General features: G+C 32.4%; 1 protein-coding gene across 6 annotated transcripts in view; it reads left to right on the top strand.

Annotated features, from left to right (window-relative positions):
* Positions 1–20912, top strand: part of USP34 (ubiquitin specific peptidase 34) — a 398976-nt gene that overhangs the window by 220168 nt on the left and 157896 nt on the right. For 5 of the 6 annotated variants that reach the window (XR_012472449.1, XM_074206826.1, XM_074206813.1 and 2 more), the window contains 7 exons: positions 789–871; positions 6075–6229; positions 8221–8334; positions 9855–9954; positions 10086–10245; positions 19007–19133; positions 19225–19372. Coding sequence is in view for 5 of the 6 variants with exons in the window: in XM_074206826.1 (XP_074062927.1) it covers positions 789–871; positions 6075–6229; positions 8221–8334; positions 9855–9954; positions 10086–10245; positions 19007–19133; positions 19225–19372 (887 nt within the window). In the remaining variant the exon portion in view is untranslated. The remainder of the gene's footprint in view (positions 1–788; positions 872–6074; positions 6230–8220; positions 8335–9854; positions 9955–10085; positions 10246–19006; positions 19134–19224; positions 19373–20912) is intronic. The other variant, XM_074206840.1, reaches the window with a different exon arrangement.

The raw sequence follows: 20912 nt of genomic DNA, 5'->3' as shown, positions 1-20912 counted from the left end.
AAGCACCTTTTGAAAATCATCCAGCAGCATTGTAAAGACTTAACAGACTACCTTGGGGTGGGGGGTAGGTAGGAAGATTTGGGGAAAAATTGTAAAACTCAAAATAAATAATCTTAAGAAAAAAGAAAGTCGTCCAGCTTATCTTCTTAACTAGGCATTATTTAAATAATTTTAAAATGAGGATAATTTTACTTTTGTTTTATGTGAAATTGTTTTTAGAAAATAACAATATCAGTTTGTAGTTCATAGGCTTAAAGATTATTCATAGAAAAGGACTTAAGAGACCATCCAGTAGTTAATTTCCCTCATGTACCAGATAAGGGAGCTGAGGTCCATGGAAGATCACAGGTGTAGAGCCGAAACTGTGTCCTCAGACACCTTTCTCCACTGTACCATGCTGCTTCATTGATTAAATTTGATCAGGTGATTAGCTTTCATTTTGATAAGTATTATTCCTATGTTTTGAGAAATACTATACTTATGAGAGCAAACATTTATGGGCTGGGCACTTAAGTCTTTCATCTCATGATGACAGTCACTAGTTCTTATTTAATTTGAAAGATTTGATTTTTCTCATTTAAATTTGGAGATCATAAAATTGAAATAAGCTTTTATTAAACTAAGCTTTTGTTTTATAATAATTAATGCTTACCATAATCCTTTATTTTTCTGAATTTATTTTCTAAATCTGAAATTTATTTAGATGGGATAAGCATTTATTAATCTATTCCAAAATGTATGAAATAAAGAATTTTAAAATTATTTTAATGATATTTTTAAAAATATAGGTACAGTCACAGTGCAGAGGTTCAAGTTCGACTTCAGTTCTTGACATGTGTTTTTTCTACTCTTGGATCACCAGATCATTTTAGTAAGTCTTTAATTATCTGATCTTTTAACCTTGTAGGAGAATATTGCTGTGCTTTAACTTCCTTTTTTCAAAATTTGTTATTGGGACTTGAGAATTTAATGTTTGTTTTTTAAAAGGGGCATTTTTATTTTTTTCAGGTCTAAATTTTCTCCCCTACTACCTTCTCTGACTAATGAGAACAAAAGAAAAAAAATCCTATTTCAAATATTCTTCTTCATGGGAAACAAATTTTCCCATTAGCCATGTCTTTTAAAAAAATAAGAAAAAGAAAAAAATATTCTTCAGTCTATTCTGAATAAATTAGTTCTCCATCTGGAGATGTGAATATATTTCATTAGACTCCTTTGAAATGATGTTGAGTCCTTGTCTTGATCAGATTTAACTATTACTAAGTCTTTCACAGTTGATTATCTTCATACTGTAGCTTCATACTGAGTAGTTCTCCTATTTCTAGTTTCTTCAGTTTTTCTGTTCATACAGGTCTTGTTTGTTTTTGTATATTGTTTTTGCTTTTTTTTATACATTACTAAACTAGTCTTGTTGGAAAAGTAAACCTAATCCTCCCTTCCCCCACAAATAACGAAACCTATGGTGAGAAAAAAAATTTAAAAAATTATACTTCATTCTGTGTTCAAATAACATCAGTTGTCTCTGGGATGAATCACATTCTTTATTATATGTCTTGTCAGAGAAGTTGCTTCAGTGTTTTTTTTCCCAGATATTTTTGCTAAACTGTATTTCCCTCCATGTATTCCTCCCCTCTCCTGTTTCTCTTCTCTCTCCCCATTCATATTGTCCCTCCTTAAAAGTGTGTTGTGGGACAGCCATGCAGCTCAGTGGACAAACAAGGAGGACCTGAGCCCAAATCTGACCAATCAACCCGTCATTATATTATGGTATTTGGCGGGGAAGAACTTCAAGGAATTCCTATTTTTCATGCCATTATCTTGGCTCTGCTTCCTCATTTTTTGTTTTTGTAAGGCAAAATGTAAGGTTTTGCAAAGTTAAATGACATGACCAAGGTCAAATAGCTTGGTAATTGTTAAATGTCTGAGGTCAAATTTGAACTAAGGTCCTGACTCCAGGACTAGTACTATATCCATCGTACCACCTAGCTGCCCTCATACAGTAATTCTGAAATAATTGATTACAGCACAATAGTATTCTATTAAATCAGTGCCATATTTTTTCAGCCATCCTCAAAAGATAGAAATTCTTTCAATTTCTTATTCTTTTCCTTTCTTAAAGAGCTATATTTTTATTCATGGTGGTATTTTTCCTTTAAGCTAAATAGCAGAATTGCTGAGTCAAAAGGTATGCACAGTTAACAGCTTTTCGGATATAGTTACAAATTGCTTTCAAAAATGGTTGAACTAAGTTCACAGTTCAATTCCACCACCAATGTAGTGTTTTAGTTTACTTTTACGACATTCTTTTCAGCATTTGTCATTTTACTTCTCTGTCAATTTAATATGTGTGAAATGATATCTCAGATTTTAATTTTTCTCTAGATTTTTGAGCTTTCTTTTCCTTTTTTTTGAGGCTAATTGATAGCTTTGATTTCTTTCTTTGAAAACTGCCTGTTTATATTCTTTAGACAGGTATCATTTTGAGCATGTTATTATACAGTATATTGTTTGAGGTCTAGTCTACTCTTGAATTTGCCTTTAGGCTAACTACTGATAGTGCCACTTAATGGAGTTAAAAGTTTTTGAATTTATTTTCCATTGTTCACAGATTAGCTAATTGAGCTATATGTGATATAAATCTGTATTGTAGACTTCTCATCTTATGCTTTGATCACATTTTTTTTCTTTTTAAAATTTTTTAAATTTTATTTAAGGGTTATGTGACTTGCCCAAGGTCACACAGTCAAGTATCTGAGGCTGTATTTGAACTCAGGTCCTCCTGACTCCAGGACTGGTACTCTATACACTGTGCCACCTAGTCTTCCTTTTGATTGCTTTTAAAAACTAAGTTTTTTTTTTAAACCTCTTGCTTCTAAATCACAGGCATAATCAGATATTGCATCCTGTCCTTTCAACTTCCTCTAGTCATAATAAATCGAATCAAACAGAACTTTAGACCCATTTTAGTTATAAGTCTCTCTCTCTCTCTCTCTCTCTCTCTCTCTCTCACACACACACACACACACACACACACACACACACACACACACACACATCCTTTTCAATTTCCATAGTGCTTTCTTCACAACACTCATTTTAGATTGATTATGGATTATGAGTCTTTATGTACATTGTATACAGGAAGTAGTAGTAGTAGTAGTAGTAGTAGTAGTAGTAGTCTTAAATAAAATGACTTTTTCACAGTGAGAGAGCTTGTATAGTTAGCAATCAAAAGCTAGGGATTTCTGATCACTTATTTATTCATATCATTTGTGAAATTCTTGGGTTTATAATAGTCTAGGCAGACTGTAGAATCTAGACAAGGACCTCCCTGCCTCATAGGTTCACCTGGGTCTGTTTGTTTGAAAAATAGCTTTATAAATATTTTAATGTAAGAGGTTTTGTATTTTATTTTATACATTTTAGAACATTTTTTCTGAGATAAGAGTCCCCAAGCTGAATTCACTAGGGTGGTATGTATGGGCATTGTGCGAAGCTGGGTAGAGTATGACTTGATAAAAGATGTTCTTTAGTGAAATGTTCAACTTAAGCATTTTTTTTCTATCCCTCACTAAACGTTTGTTATCTCAGGATAATTAGATCATGTTAATTTCTGTATGATTTGACCTAAGCCTGGGAAATGCTTCCTTGGGCTAGAAATGCACTGCTCTGCTCACTCAATTCAAATGCATTTTTATAGTAAACAGTATAATCAGAATGACTTCTTGTATTCTCACTGCCTTTCAGACAGTTTTGCAACTTTGCAGATGTGGTCTGTTGTAGAAAATCAGTGGCAGATGCTTGATTCAGTCTTTTTATATGATGCCCTTTAGGTTGTTCTGTAGTATTTTCGAGAAATGGTACAATTGGCATTTTTATATATTGGTATTTCTTGATGTTTCTTCATTTGTCTTCTTTGAGTAACAACATGAGAACTTGTTCCTAAGCTTTCAGAAATCATTCAGTAAATGCCCTCAAATTGTACTTGCAAGACCTTCCTAAATAGTTCAACTACTCATCTTTATTTTCTTTGATGCAGTTTCTGTTTTCTAATGCAATATTACAGGGATTTTTGTATCCAAGAATAATGAATATATGTAATTTGAAAATTCTTTATAAAAATTTTTATATATATTTTTCATTTTTTGTCTATTCACTGCCCTCTTTTTCCTTCTTGAAATCCCTCAAATTGGTCTCTTGCCAAACTGTTTTTTTCCTTCCACTGCTTATCACTACTTTAGTGAGGTCAGACTATTCGTAATCTTCCATCGTCCTGTAAGATATAAAATTTTACAAATAAATTAGTCAGTTTATTATAAAATGAGTGCTGTCCTTTTCTGCCATAATTCTCCACAAAGAGATCAAGGGTTGTTTTAAGCTAAGAAATATCTTTTTAGAGAGTATCAATTTTTGTGGGGTTTTTTTTTTTTGTGAAGCATTGGGGTTGAGTGACTTGCCTAAGGTCATACAGCTACTAATAAGTAAGTATCAAGAGTCTGAGATCAGGGTTTAAATTCTGGTCCTCCTGACTCCAGGGCTGGTGTTCTCTCCACTGGACCATCTTATCTGTTCCCAAGGTAATATATTTTTTAAAAAAATCTATTCTTGACATATAAGCATGAGGCATCTTTTCTCATTTCTTATTCCTAACTCAGATTTTCTTGTCTTTTTCCCTTATTCTTCTCTTTGGTCTTTTTTTTTTGTTGTTGTTGTTATCTATTTTGTGAAATTGTTGAGAATTAACACTTAATGTAAAGAAGAGCAGTTCTCCTTCTGTCAGTGACCTAATGACCATGAACATGTCACTGAAGTTTTATATAGTTAATAAATCAGCGTTCACTGATAGCTTCTTATCCAGGGTCTTAAACTTGCTTTTTCAAATATATTTTAGAATAACTTATTTTCTTTATAATCCAGTTTATCTTATTTTATACATGTAAAAACATTTTAAGGAAGGATTTATAAATTATAACAAACTTCAGAACGGTTCATGACTAAGAAAAAATCAATAATAACTGCCCTGAGATGTTATGTTGAAAAGTTGCTGCTAAACTATTTTTTTTAAAGGGAGTTTTCATCATTCAGGAATTCTTTATAGCAACAAAATCATAGATCCAGTTCCTAATTCTAATGAATTCTTAATAGAATTTCGCTATTCTCATCGCCTATCCTTCGACATCAACAAATGTTGGTGCCTAAGCTACTGAATTTTTTTCTTGCACTTTTTTGCAGATATTTATCATGAATACTGCTGTTGGAATTTACCAAATGTCCCATGTTGTAATATCTTTTTGTTGTCTTTGAAAGCAGCACAGAAACAGAAAATCTTTATTTGCCACTACAAGGAGAACTCATTAGCCATCTTTCCATTTAGCTGCATCTTCCACAACTTTTCTGGTTAAATTTATAATAAGAATGTTGATAGTGATTTCGTGATTTAGCTCTTAGTTAGTAGACCAGAATCTCATTTTTAAAATACTAGAACTGAGTTTAAGAACATGTCTGATTAATGTCTGAATATTACTTTTTCAGCAAGTCGCCTTTTCTGATATGATGTATAAATTTTTTTTTTAAGGTTTTTGCAAGGCAAATGGGGTTTAAGTAGCTTGCCCAAGGCCACACAGCTAGGTAATTATTAAGTTTCAGAGACTGGATTTGAACCCAGGTACTCCTGACTCCAGGGCCAGTGCTTTATCCACTACGCCACCTAGCCGCCCCTTGAAGTCTTGTTAAGATGAGTGATTATATTTATCCAGTATGCCACCTAGATGCCCCCTATAAATTTTTAAAAAGTGGTGTTTTGTACTTAAAAATAATTCATAATACAAGAGAAACTGGTAGCTTTAAAAATATTTTTAAAATATTTTCATTACTGTTATCACTGTATTGTCCCTTGAGGACATTAGTTTTCATGATCAATGAATTTCTTATTTTAAGGATTCAAACTTTCAGTTTTAAGTTTTTGTTTATAGGGAATGCATTATAAATGATTTTGAGAGATTTGTTTTATTTACATTTCTTAACATGAGAGGTGTCCTATTTATATGAAAATAAAAGCTTTTTTCTATGTCTAGGGCTAAGTTTAGAACAAGTCGACATATTGTGGCACTGCTTAGTTGAAGATTCTGAGTGTTATGATGATGCACTTCACTGGTTTTTAAATCAAGTTCGGAGTAAAGATCAACATGCAATGGGAATGGAAACTTATAAGCATCTTTTTCTAGAAAAGGTATAGAAAATTACTTTGAATGTATGTTTTAAGTTTTTCTGTATCATTATCTAGGATTCTTTTTTATATCTCTGAATTTCACTTCTTTTGTCAGATGTTCTTACACAATTGTATATCTTTTTCACATGTTATTTTTTGGCTTTGTTGAAAAATATTGTTTATCTTCTTTTTCCTGGTGATTTAATTAGCAAAATTAAATGATGCACATGTATGTATAAATTCTTTCCTTAGTATTACCTATTTATTCAAAATCTGTTATGTTAGCAGTGTTTGAAAAATGTTGAACTTTCACCTAACTTTTTTTTTTAGGTGAATAAATGTCTACACTGAATATATGCTTTTTACCTGTAACGAAGGCACTTAATTTATTTTAAACTACCATGAAAGTACTTTTTATTATTGCTGATTATCCATCATAGAAGATAAATGACAATTTCTTTTGTCATTAGTAACATTACTAGTTTTCCAGTGATGATGCCATTTTGTAATATTCAAACTGATTCTCTGTGATATTATTGTTGTAGAGAGTAGAACTATATATGCCTAAACAATTTGCCCACTTCTTTTTCAGACATCATTGATTTACAGGACTCCAGGACAACTCCACTGTAGGAGTGGAGAATGTTATTGTCAATGATTTCCTTGTCCTTACTAAAACAGCATTTTTCTTTCCTCTTACAATGGCCATCTTTTTTCAATTAATGTCTTTTAATAGTACCTTTCATTATGTTGATGGGAAGAGTCAGGAAATGCTTCTCAGTTTTAATTTTAGTAATTATTACATTTCTTTATTGATAAAATTTAATTCTAGTGCCTTTCAGGATAAGCTTTGACACCTGTCACTTAGGTGATATAGTTAAAAATTATTGATTGTGGCAAGAATAAATCTCACCTATCTCCATATTCATCACTGATTTCTGTTCAACTACTTCCACATGCATTGTTTGGATTATATTAAACATGATTTAGATTTACATTGTGATACCTCCATTCTGTTTTTCATGAAATTAAATCCAATTTTTGTTCAAACCACTTATAAACTGCATTTTTATCTAATTTTGCCTTTTATATCCAGTAAAATTATAATTTCATGACAAAGACTATTTTTGACTGCTATGTTTTCCCCCTAAATTCACAGTTCGTTTGACAGTAGTATTATCTTTAAAACCCCCTAGTTCTAAACTTCATTCAGAACTTCTTACTCTTCTTTACTCTGATGACCAATCAGTTGTCTATACTTATTAATTCTGCCTTTACAGCATATAATATATTTACATTCACATAACAGCCTTCTTAATTCAGGTACTTATCAGCTCTTATCTAGATTATTGAAATAGAATTCTTTTTTTTTTCTTAGATTTTTGCAAGGCAAATGGGGTTAAGTGGCTTGCCCAAGGCCACACAGCTAGGTAATTATTAAGTGTCTGAGAACAGATTTGAACCCAGGTACTCCTGACTCCAAGGCCTGTGCTTTATCCACTATGCCACCTAGCCGCCCCGAAATAGCATTCTTAAATGATAATCCTTTCTCAGACATTTTTTTTATCCAATACCTAATCAGTAGCTGCAAAAAAAAATCTTCTAAATTACCATCTCAGCCATTTAGTGCCTCTGATATATCATATGAATTCCTTTGTTTTAAATCTCTACACAGCCTTGCTTCAATCTACCTTTCCCACCTTGTTATATACCATGCCACCTCACATGCTTTATTGTCTTTCTTGATCACACATGATATTCTCATGTCCCATCCCCATGCCTTTGCATATACAACATTCTTGGAAAATGTTCCAATATTACCCTCTCTCTTAGGATTTCTCCATTGTTTTTAATCTCAGCTTAAAATTCAGCTCCTTCCTCTGGATATTCATTCAATGATAATTTCAACAAATTGATTTTTTTCCCAGTGCTTTGTCAACAATATTCTGGATGATTTAAAATAAAAATTTATTGATTTTATATTTACATTAATATTGCTTTATTTTATTTAGATGCCACAGTTAAAACCTGAAACTATTAGTATGACTGGTTTAAATTTGTTTCAACATCTTTGCAACTTGGCACGATTGGCTACTAGTGCATATGATGGTGGCTCAAACTCTGAGGTAAGACTTTGGGAACTTCTCTTTATGCATTTGGTTATTTTTCTATACCTTTTTATTTAGGTCTTTTTACATGAATGGGAAGAATTCATGTATTTAAATGAATAAAAATCTTCATTACTAAAACCTTGCAAAAATTTTAGTGCTCCTTGTTAAATTTCGTAAACATTTTATTTTGTCAGATGGCACTAAAACATTTTCTATCAAAAGACATAAAAAATCCAAATATTTTTCATGAATGATGTATACAGAGCATGATTTTAATATCTGGATAATCTTTCAGTTTCATTTCATTTTGCTGCCATCATTTCATTGGGATCTTGCATATGTACATTATTTCATGTTTATTGGTGAATGCTTATTAAACCATGACAGATTATTCAAATCTAAAAATGGATATTTGGAATCCAAGGTCTTCAACTTTAGCCAGCTTCAGGTGACAACTTCATGATGTGTCATTAAACAATATAGAATTATAGAATTTTGATAGAATTTTCATTATATATAATTTACTACAGTTTTGATTTCTTTTACAGACCTTATTATTCTAAATAACTTTTATAAAAGAGCAGTTTAGTAGATATTGAAGGAGAGAAGTATAAGGATGATCTGTTTTGCCAAGAAAAAAATGTGATGCATTTTGCCAATGTTTTCTTAATATGTTTTTCCATGTCTGCCTCTTTGTGTTCTTGTTCTTTAGATTAGTTTCTTGATCATCATTCTTTATAACTTTAAGCAAATTATGATTGATACTCATTCTTCAAGAAAGGTTTTAAAGTAATAGCTTTACTGTATAGATTGTTTCTGTTTTTCTGCTCAGTTCTGTTTCAGCCCCTTAATTTATTTTTCATATTTCTATCAAAGATACCTAACTTTTTTGAGAGCTTCTAGTTATAATTTTATTTTGTTGTTTCTTGCCTAGGGATAATTGACAGATATCCATGTAGTTAAAATGAAATACTCATGTGAATTACTTAAAGGTTTAATACGGTAGTTTTTTTTATTATTTTAAAGTACATTATTACACTTTATAAAAAGTTCTGTATGTGATAGAATGAAAGGTTTCAGCATAAATTTTTGACTGAACCACTGTTGTATTATAGCTGTATGCAGTGTTTTGTGTACAACCAGACCAGCTGAATAGATCAGTTTCCCTAGTTTATAGCCACATTCTTTTTAGTTTTTGCAAGGCAATGGGGTTTAGTGGCTTGCCCAAGGCCACACAGCTAGGTAATTATTAAGTGTCTGAGGCTGTATTTGAACTCAGGTACTCCTGACTCCAGGGCCGGTGCCTCTATCCACGGCGCCACCTAGCCGCCCCTGTAGCCACATTCTTGTATGAAACTTCAGCTGTAAGTTAAAATTTTCTTAAATATAGAAAGCTTGTCTAAGTTAAGCTTATACGTTTTAAGTTATTAGCTATAATTGATCACTTGATCAGGTATTAATATTTTTAATGTCATTAGACTTTTGTTTTGCTCTTGTCTGTGTAGTTTGATAAAATGTTACATTTTTCTCTATAGCTATGTGGTATGGACCAATTCTGGGGCATTGCTTTAAGAGCACAGTCTGGTGATGTTAGTCGGGCAGCTATACAGTATATCAACTCCTATTATATTAATGGTAAGAAATTTTAGCTTTATTAGTTATACTCTGAAATGAAGTGGGAAAAATATGTTCATTTTATCATATTTTGTAAATTTTCATAGTTTCCAAAGTAGACAATTTTTTTGTTTTAAAAAATCTAATTTTAGGTAAAACAGGTTTGGAGAAAGAGCAAGAATTTATTAGTAAATGCATGGAGAGCCTTATGATAGCCTCTAGCAATCTTGAGCAAGAATCACACTCAAGCCTTACCATTATTGAAAGAGGACTTCTTATGCTGAAGACACATCTGGAAGCATTTAGAAGAAGGTAAGTTTTTCAATAACACATTTCATCCAATTTGATTTTTTTTACCTAAAATTTATATATATAAGAAAACCAATATATTTCTTAATTCAAGTGAAATGTCGTATAAACTCATGATTACATCAACTTCATCAGTCATTCAGATACTTTTTCGGCAAATCTTTTTTCATTCTCTAGGTTTGGAAAAAACACACTAATCTTGCATCTTAGGATTCAGGTTCAAATTCTACTTTTAGTGTTTACTGCCTTGCCTTGACCCCTCTGGTTCTTCCATAGGTCCCTTTTAATTCTTTAACTTTGGTCATGTAGTTTTATTTATGAATTTCAAAGTTTAAAACTTTTAAAAACTTTTTGTAATAAATGTATAAGGAGCTTTTCTTTAATCCAAATATGAACTTTTCAGGCAATTTTTTCTCTTATTAAAAAATTTATTTCTAAATTGTCTGTAACTGTATGGGAGAAGATGGATGAGGGTGGAAATCCTCTAGTTGCAAAGAAATATTTGATTTTTGTCTTAACCAGAAAAATCAACTGTACCCATATAATTCCAAGAAGAATCTTGACTTTTTTCTTTTTTTCTCCTAAAATTACTGATGGTATTTTACATTTATATTTCAGAAAACATTGTTTCTATAGAAACATGACCATAATATTTAGTGCTAGTCCGTGTTCTTATAAATAATTTAGTTCTTCATTGTACTCAATAGAGAAATAAAATATAGTAAAATTTATGAAAATAATGAAAAATGGAAAGATAGAGTAGTTTTATTTAGATTTGCAATTTTTTTCTCTTGGGGTACAAATAAATGAAAAAATTCAAATGAATTATTGTAAGAATAACATTCATTTAACAATATCTTTCAAACAATTACAACCTAAATTTTAATTTATTAAAAAATATCAAATATTTTTTGTAATTCTACATTTTTCTCTTAAAAATATGCCAATTGCTGAACAATGTTAATTTAGTAAATGAGAAGATTTTGGAAATTTCTGGCTTAAGAATTTGTTGAGTTAACCTTGGTGCAAACAGTATACTAAATGACAAGTTTCACCATATTAATTTGTTAACATTTCCTTTAATGGAACTTATTCTGATATTCCATTGCTTCATAATGTTATAACAGACTAAAGAAATATTTTTTCAAGTATTCATTGGTTACTTCTAATCTGTTAATGGTGAAATAGTTCACTGTGATGAGCTAGATATTTATGATATGTTTTGTCACATCTTTATTAATTGATGGGCTTAATAGAATGTTATATGTATTTTGGGAAGGGTTCAAAAACTTACTTGAATTAGATAACCTCTAAAGTCCCATTCACTTTTAAATCTATAATCTTTTTGGTCCTCTTGGTTAAATCCTAGATTCTCTGAAACTAGCTTCATTACTTGAAAACCGTTAAATATTTTAATTATTCCATCAGATGATTTTGATATAATTAATGTTGGAGAATGATATTGTGTGTGTGTGTGTGTGTGTGTGTGTGTGATTTTTCTTTTTCTTTTTTTTTTCTTTTGGATTGTTGCAAGGCAGTGGAATTAAATGACTTGCCCAAGGTCACACAACTAAATATTTGTATATATTTCTTAAATAAGATGGAACAGTTGATTGCAATTTCTATTTAGTTTTGTTTCATTTGTTATACATTTATCTTATAAAATATGAAGAACATGACCTATAACAGTAGTGTGAAAGTCATAAATATGAATCTCTGTGGGCCACACATTGATTTAGAAAATCACAAACTTACATCATCCATTTGATTTTTTATTTTTTATTTTTAATTTACTAAACATTTCCCAGTCACATTTCAATCTAATTCAGATTGCCCTGGGCCCTGTAGGTTTGACACCTCTGGCTTATATAAGTTTAAAATGTTTAAGTGCTCTCCTTGAGCATTTATCAAGCACTCACTTTGTCAGTGAAACTTTGTTAGAATCTGTGGACATGGGGTGGCTAGGTGGCATAGTGGAAAAAGCACCAGCCTTGGAGTCAGGAGTACCTGGGTTCAAATCCGGTCTCAGACACTTAATAATTACCTAGCTGTGTGGCCTTGGGCAAGCCACTTAGCCCCATTTGCCTTGCAAAAACCTAAAAAAAAAAAAACCCCAAAAAACCAACCAACCAAACAAAAAAAGAATCTGTGGACATATTGGCAAAATGCAAAATCTGTACTTTCAAAAAACTTAAAGTTTATTGAGGAAGCAGAGCATATTCATGAGTAAATATATTTAAAATGCATACAAATAAATAAAAAAGTAAGTTTTGAGGGAGTACAAAGTGATATAGTAGGTGATACTTGGGCATTGTGTTTTAATTGGTATTTTTTTCCAGTTACGTGTTATGAAAGTTTTTCATCATTCATCTACATATAATTTCCTTCCATCACCCTTCCCATCCTGCTCCCTTCAGTGGTGAACAGTCTAGTGAATATTGAACATGACTGGAGCAAAATCTAATCTAATCTACTATGCTTCAGCTGAAGTAAAAAAAATCAGAGGTAGCCTTCCTGATCTTAGAAAAAAGTATAAGCAAAACTCGATCTCATTAAAAGGGATAAGGAAGGGACCATTGGCAATGAAGCTGTATCATTATTAAACATGTATGCACCTAGTGGTATATCATCCAATTTCTTAGAGGAGAAGCTGAGGGAATAACAAGTAGACATAGAAAGTAAAACTTGAGTAATGGGGGACCTCAACTTCCCTCTCTCAGAATTAGATAAATCAAACCACAAAATAAGAAAGCAGTTAAAATGTTGAATAAAATCTTAGAAAACTTACATTTGATAGACTTCTGGAAAAAACTGAGTGGAATAGAAAAGAATAAACATTTTTTCCTCTGCAGTATATGGCATCTGTATCAAAATTGACCAGGTCCTGGGCATAAAATCCTTAACATTCAAATGCATAAAGGCAGAAATAATAAATGCATATTTTTCAGTTCATGTTGCAATAAAAAGTACATGTACTAAAGGACCATGGAAAGATAAGTATAAATAATAATTGGAAACCAAATAACTTAAGTGGATCAAACACAATAATCATAAAAATAGTCATTTCATCTGAGAAAATGATAACACTGATACATCACACCAAAATTTATGGGATGCAGCCATAGCAGTTTCTAGGGGAAATTTTGTGTCTAAATGTTCATATGAGTAAAATAGAGAAGAGCAGTTCAATGAATTAGGTATGAAGCTAACAAAGCTAGAACAAGAAGAAAATAAAGATCCCCAATTAAATACTAGATTAGAAATTCTGAAAGTCGAGAGATTAATAAAACTGAAAGAAAGAAAATGATTTAATAAATAAAACTAAGACTTAGTTTTATGAAAAATACAAAAGAATAGATAAACCTTTGGTTAATCTTATTTATAATTTATAACTAATTTATAACTTTTTGAACTAATCACCAACGTGGAAAAAATTAAAAAGATTATTCAGAGCTACAGACTATATGCCAATAAATTTGATACCTGAATGAAATGGTTGAATATTTACAAAAAATACAAACTGCCAATATTAAAAGAAGAGGAAATAAAATAAACCCCATTTTGGGAAAAAGAAATTGAAGAAACCATCAATAAACAACCTAAGAAAATATCTCTAGGTCCAGCTGGATTTACAAGTGAATTCTACCAAACATTTAATTCAAATTCTGCATAAACTATTTTTAAAAATCGAAGAAGGAGGAGGAGTTCTACCAGATTCCTTTTATAACACCAATTTGGTGCTGATACTAAACCAGGATTAAGAATCAAAATAGACAAAGAAAATGATAGACAATCTTAAAAAAAACTTAAATAAAATTTTAGCAAAGAGATCACAGTAAGTTATTCCTAGATTAATATATCATGGTCAGGTAGGATTTGTACTAGGCAGTTAGAGATGGTTCAGTATTAGGAACTCACAACCTAATGGAACATATCAGTAATAAAATCAACAGAAATCATATGATTATTTCAATAGATGCTGAAAAAGCCTTAGAAAAAATGCAGTATCCATTCCTATTAAAAACACTAGGAATAAATGGAGTTTTCCTTAAAATAATAAGCAGTATCTATCCAAAACTATCAACAAGTATTTTATGCAGTGGGGATAAACTAGAACTATATCCAATAACATCGAGGGTGAAACAAAAATGACATTATCACCATCACTCTTGAATATAGTAATAGAAATATTAGCTTTAGCAATAAGAGAAGAAAAATAATTTGAAGGAATCAGAATTGGCAATGAGGAAGCAAACTTTCACTCTTTGACAAATGATATGGTATCCTTAGAGGCCCTGAAAAAAATCATCTAAAACTACTTGAAACAGTTAACAACTTCAGCAAAGTAGCAGTCTAAATCATCATTTCTATATATGAACAGCAAAGACCAAGACCAAGAGATAGAAAGAGAAATTCTATTTTAAGCAATTGCAGACAGCATTAAATACTTGGCAATCTACCTCCCAAGACAAACCTAGAAACTCTATGAACACAATCACAAAGCACTTCTCACACAATTAAGTCAGATGTAAACATTTGGAAAATGTCTTTTACTTATCGTTAGGTTAAGCTAATAAAATGAAAATGACAATTCTACCCAAATTAAATTACTTATTCAGAGCCATGCTAATCAAACTACCAAATTAATCTAGAGCAAAATTATCAAGGGAGGGGCAGCTAGGTGGCACAGTGGATAAGAGCTCCAGCCCTGGATTCAAGAGGACTTGAGTTCAAATGTGACCTCAGATACACACACACCTAATACTTAACTGTGCTACCTTGGGCAAGTCACTGAACCCATTGCCTTACCAAGGGAACTAATCAAAAAAATTTAAAGGAAGGTGAATTAGCTCTACCAGATCTAAAACTATACAATAAAGCCATAGGTCATCAAAATTGCCTGGTACTGCTTAAAAAATAGAGTAATAGGGTGACTAGGTGGTGCAGTGGATAGAGCACCGGCCCTGGAGCCAGGAGTACCTGAGTTCAAATTCGGCCTCAGACACTTAATAATTACCTAGCTGTGTGGTCTTGGACAAACCACTTAACCCCATTGCCTTGCAAAAACAAACAAACAAAAAAATAAAGTAATGGAACAGGGAATTAGGATAGGTTCAAAAGAAACCATAGTGAATGTCTACAGTAATCTACTTACTGCTTGATAAATGTAAAGCATGATTTTCGAGTAAGAAAAATTGGGTAATGTTTAGAAGGAGACAGTATGTTCTGAGTCAGAGACATAGGGGACAGCTTATGCACAAGTGGGATCTAAGCAACTAAAATGTTCTATGTGGTAGATGGTTGTTCATTTCTTTTGAAATATTTTCCTGAATTGGAAATAATCTCTTACCAGGTTTAGAAGGGTTTGCTTGGATGAGTGTAGGAAGGACTTCTGCAGATAGAGAGAGGATCAAGGTTGATTCTAGTGGTAATTTGGAGTAACATGAAATATGTACACTGTTGGAAAAGTAGCTTACAAATGAATTTATTTGTGTGTATGTGTGTATTTTTTTGCAAGGCAGATGGGTTTAAGTGGCTTGCCCAAGGCCACACAGCTAGGTAATTATTAAGTGTCTGAGGCTGTATTTGAACCCAGGTACTCCTGACTCCCGGGCTGGTGCTTTATCCACTGCGCCACCTAGCTGCCCCATACAAATGAATTTAGAATGGATTAGAGGAAAGGAGGTACTTCTGGTATGGACATGAAGAGGAAGACAGTGTAGTAGTGATGGATGAACTCCAGAGTGGACTGAGAGTAAATTGAAAAGATCAAGAAGGTTGAGATGATGAGATTTGACAAGTTAAGTGGAATGAAAGAGTAAGTACTTAAGGATAAACCTTGTGACTAGAAGCTTACTGGTGACCTTAAAAAAAAAATTATGTTTAGGAGAAGGGGGGTGGGACAGCTAGGTGGTACAGTGGGTAGAGCATGGACCCTGGAGTCAGGAGGATCTGAGTTCAAATCCAACCTCGGACACTTAATAATGGCCAAGCTGTATGACCTTGGGCAAGTCACTTAATTCCATTGCCTTAAATAAAAAGTTTTTTTTTTTTTTAAGAAACGATGGGGTAAAGATAATGAGAAATGTTGTTTGACATTGCTTTTAGAAGCCCACAAGATAGGCAGTTTGAGCTGTATAGGAAGTGGTTAGAAATAATGGACTGAAACTGAAGAAAAACTAAACTGAATGTGTAGATTTGGAATCATTGGATTTGAAGTAATAATTATTGCTTGTGGTATTTGATTTGGTTACCAAGTGAAAGCTACAATATAATAAATATTCAGATGAGGCCCACGAGAGTTTGCATTTGGCTGGTTTTATAAGATGTAACATAATTGAGGAATTAGCAGAGATGACTGAGAGAGGCCCGTTGGTAGAAGAGAGAAAAGTGCTAGAAACTGCTTAAAGATGAAGAAGCACAAGTCCTGAGAAAATATTTGATGTAGAGATTGGAAACTGAGGTTTTAAGTAAAAGTGATATATTGCAGGAAAATGGAATGATAGTGGGATTGGATGGGATGATGATGATGATGATGATGATGATGATGATGATGATGATGATGATTATAAAAATAGACAGGTCTAAAGAATAGGGAAGAAGGAAATGAAAGCATTATGAACTGATGGACTGACTATCAGTCAGCATTTTGTTTCAGGCCTGCTCTGTGCCAGGCGCTGGGGATTCCAAGAATAGGAAAAGGAAGACCTGCACAACTCATGGTCTAAAGCATATAAAGAACTACATTGAAGATAAATAGGAAATAATAATCAGAAGAAAGATACTAAGATCAATAAGTATTAAGAAAGTAGGATTTTTAGCTTTGACCTGAAAGAAGTCAGGGAAGCTAGGAAGGAGTCCATTCCAGACATGGAAGGGGAGAGCCAGTGAATATGACTAAAGCTGTGAGATGAACTAGTAGGGAGGCCAGCATGACTTGTTCACAGAGAACAGTGGTAGGGGAGGGTGGGTAAATGGATGAGAAAAATATGGAATGTGGAGAGTGCAGAGGAGAATGCAAGGAAACAGTTTGAATGCTACAAAAGACATTTCAGTTTATTTTTGAAGACAGAATAATGTAACCATTGTTCTTTGTATATGATATTGATTTTATAAATAGGGCTTGGAATTAAGAAGTTTGCGGAATCGGCCATTATTCAGGTATTTGCAGAGGCCCTTAGTATAAGAACAGAAGTTGAGTTGGAGAGTACTGATCTCTTAAAAAGGAGGGAGAAGGTCTTGCAAGTAAATGCCACTACTAGAATCTTGATTAGGTGATGCATTTGAAGGAGGTGAACTTGAAAGAATGAGGAGAGGGTCTTGAATTATGGTAGCAATAGGAGAGTCTAATGAACTTCTGTGACTACTAATTAAAAATTTCCTAACAGCTGTTTTGTTCATTTAATTATTCAGTGTATACCATGGAGTATGCTTTGTGTTTTATGTTAATAAAAAGTATAGGTAATCTTTATTTCTCTCAAAAGGATCTTCTACCACAGAAGATGAATCAGACATCTCAGCAAAGATATTTTAATAATAGATATGCAACTTTGAATTTATATAGAAATTCATTTGCTCTGACCTATTTGACAAAGCAGTTCTTCCTCTGCTTAGGGAGAGATCCTTAATGAAATACCTTAAGACAACTCATTCCCCTTGAGTTTTACTACAAATTTTATTTTATTTTTATTTTTATAGAGCATCTCATAAATTCTGTCCTATTTAAAATGAACAGAAACAATTTTTATACTGCCCATAACTCAACTTCTAAAGCCAACTAAATATAGATGATAGGTCCAAAGAATGTTTTAAAAAAATAAAATATGTAGTATAAAGATTTCATTTTGGCTATTTGTTACTGGAGGGGAATATGTATTTTACAGTAGAGTACTGTTAATATTTTAAAGAACAATGATTTTTTTTCACGAGGATGTTTCTGTATACCAGGGCAGATGAAGATTCCTCCACCTTGCCATACAGACACATGCGAATATACACATGAGCAAACCCCCCTTTAAGGGAAACATGTTGATTTTATAGTCCAAAAATATTGTCAACTCATAATGAATTTTGTGGTGATGAACTTCTCAAAATTTACTGAAGTTAATTCTCTTAGGACTGTAATTACCTAAGCCTTTCTTGCTCAGCTTTGAGTTTGTGCACTGCTGGCATAGCCATTGGGAACACCCACTTAAAATATGATTAGATGAATAGTTTTTACTTATTTAAAAAATAAAACCTTTTCCGTGGCCTTTGCTTCTATAGACTATTTTCTATGTTACCTTTATTTTTCTTCTGAGGAAATAAAATGGCAGGTGTACATTTCGCTTTTTTTATACTATATACTAATTATATACTAATTAAAGGTAGTTTTAATATAGACTACCTCTTTCCCATTATGATGTTCATTCGATTTTTTTAAAGAGATTTTTTTCTGAAAAAATAAGGATCTTAGGTGAACATGTATTTTTTTAATTCATTACAATTAACTTTGAGTTTGAAAATCAGAATTTAATTTGGATTTTGATTATAGACTATATTGTAATGGCATAGACTATATTGTAATATATTTAGTGACCACAGCCACTATTTATATAATACTTTAGACTGAAATCCACAAAACACTACATATTTTGTCTCATTTTACTCTCACAACTCTGGAAAATTTTTAATAATAATTTCCTCAAATTTCTTTTAAATTTTAAGAATTTTCATTTCCCAAGAAAATAGACGTAATATTCTATATGATTTTATCTATTTTTAGGTTTGCTTATCATCTGAGACAATGGCAAATTGAAGGAACTGGTATTAGTAGTCATTTAAAAGCACTTAGTGACAAACAGTCATTACCACTAAGAATTGTATGTCAGCCAGCTGGCCTTCCTGACAAGGTAATCACACATTTGATTCCTAAATTAGTATTATTTCCAAATGCATAATATTATTTCATATTTTAAAATAGGTTGTATTTTTTTATTTCAGATGACTATTGAAATGTATCCTAGTGACCAGGTTGCAGATCTTAGGGCAGAAGTAACTCATTGGTATGAAAATTTACAGAAAGAACAGATTAGTCAACAAGCACAACTTCAGGAGTTTGGTCAAAGCAGCAGAAAGGGAGAATTTCCTGGTAAGTGGCAGTTCTAATGACGGTAGTCTCATTTTTCTTGCTTCAAAATTGATGCTGCTCACATCCTATTCACTTTTTTTTTTTAGGTTTTTGCAAGGCAAATGGGGTTAAGTGGCTTGCCCAAGGCCACATGGCTAGGTAATTATTAAGTGTCTGAGGCTGGGTTTGAACTCAGGGACCCTGACTCCAGGCCTGTGCTCTATCCACTGCGCCACCTAGTCGCACCTCACTTTTCATTTCTGAGGATATTGTTCAGCTAGGATTCACAGGAGACCTAGGCAGAATTTCCAACTGCCCCAGTTTGAAAGCATACAGGTCAAATAAAGTGAATAGGCAAACTGAAAACAAATCCAGTTTATTAATGCATCGAAAAGAACTGGCTTCATAAGCTACAGATTTGTTTTTTTATAATTTTTCAAGTTCATGTGATATATAGGCAGTCAGTAGGATTCATTTATATTAGATATATAAAACCTTTCACTGAAAAGGGACTGTGCTACAATTTAAAAATGATTAACAGTCATTTAATGAAGAGCATGGGGGTACATTTTAGGGAATTATTTGGAATGTATCTCGTAGCATTCGTCAGTGGTGTGATTCAGCTGGTTTACACTGATACCTTTCAGGGTTCTCAGCCAATGGTGGGATTTAGTCAGTTCCCACCAGTTCAGCAGAACCAATATCTAATTTTATGTTGAATTCAGTGAACCGGTTATTAATTTGTTTGAATTCCACCATTGATATTTGTTAGTAGAATGTGAAAAGATTCCCTCTTCATGGATATGAAAGAAGAGAATGTGACCCTGTACTTTTTCAACTGTCAAAAAAGTCCATTTGATTTAGGACTAAAATTGATTGACATAATCATAAGAGAAAACTAAAAATGTTGCTTCACTAAGGGTATCAGATAGTAAAGCAGTGGATGAGACCCACACTTTTGTGGTGTATTTGTGTAATTGTTTTTCCCTCACTTCCTTGAAAAATTTCTAATGCATCTTTTATATAATTGAAATCATTAATTCCAAGCCAGAATGAAATGCAGTTCTTTTTCCTCTTTTTTTATTAGAACTTTTTTGGAAAATATTTATCAATATATTGCTAAATATAACTGTGACAGATGTTTCTAAATATTACATGTGATGAAAATCACATGAACTTAAGAGTTGTTAGAGATTTCAGCTACCAGTTAGTCTAAAGAATATGCAAAAGAAATTCCCACTAAATAGCATAACTAGCACTTTATATGTTATACCTGAATTTTGATCATTTAGCTTCTGCTTGAAGATCTCTATTGAGTGAGAAAGTCCCGACTCTCAAGCCAACTCATTGCCCTTCAGGTTTCAAGAAACATTAAAAATTTTCTTATCTTTAGGCCCAGACTTGCCTCCTCCTCTCCTTGAAATTTTTCAAGCTTCTATTCACTATGGCCCAAATGAAACAAGATTAATGTTCTTTTCATATGAAACTTTTTAAACACTTGAAGACTTCAAGCTATCCAGCTATCCTTCCTAAGGTGCCCCCCCCCCCCCCCCCCCCCGGC

This window comes from Macrotis lagotis, chromosome 1, assembly GCF_037893015.1.
Source record: "Macrotis lagotis isolate mMagLag1 chromosome 1, bilby.v1.9.chrom.fasta, whole genome shotgun sequence".
Classification (NCBI taxonomy): Eukaryota; Metazoa; Chordata; class Mammalia; order Peramelemorphia; family Peramelidae; genus Macrotis; species Macrotis lagotis.
The sequence above is the reverse complement of the archived record's forward strand: the minus strand, read 5'-3'. Positions and strand labels throughout refer to the sequence as shown.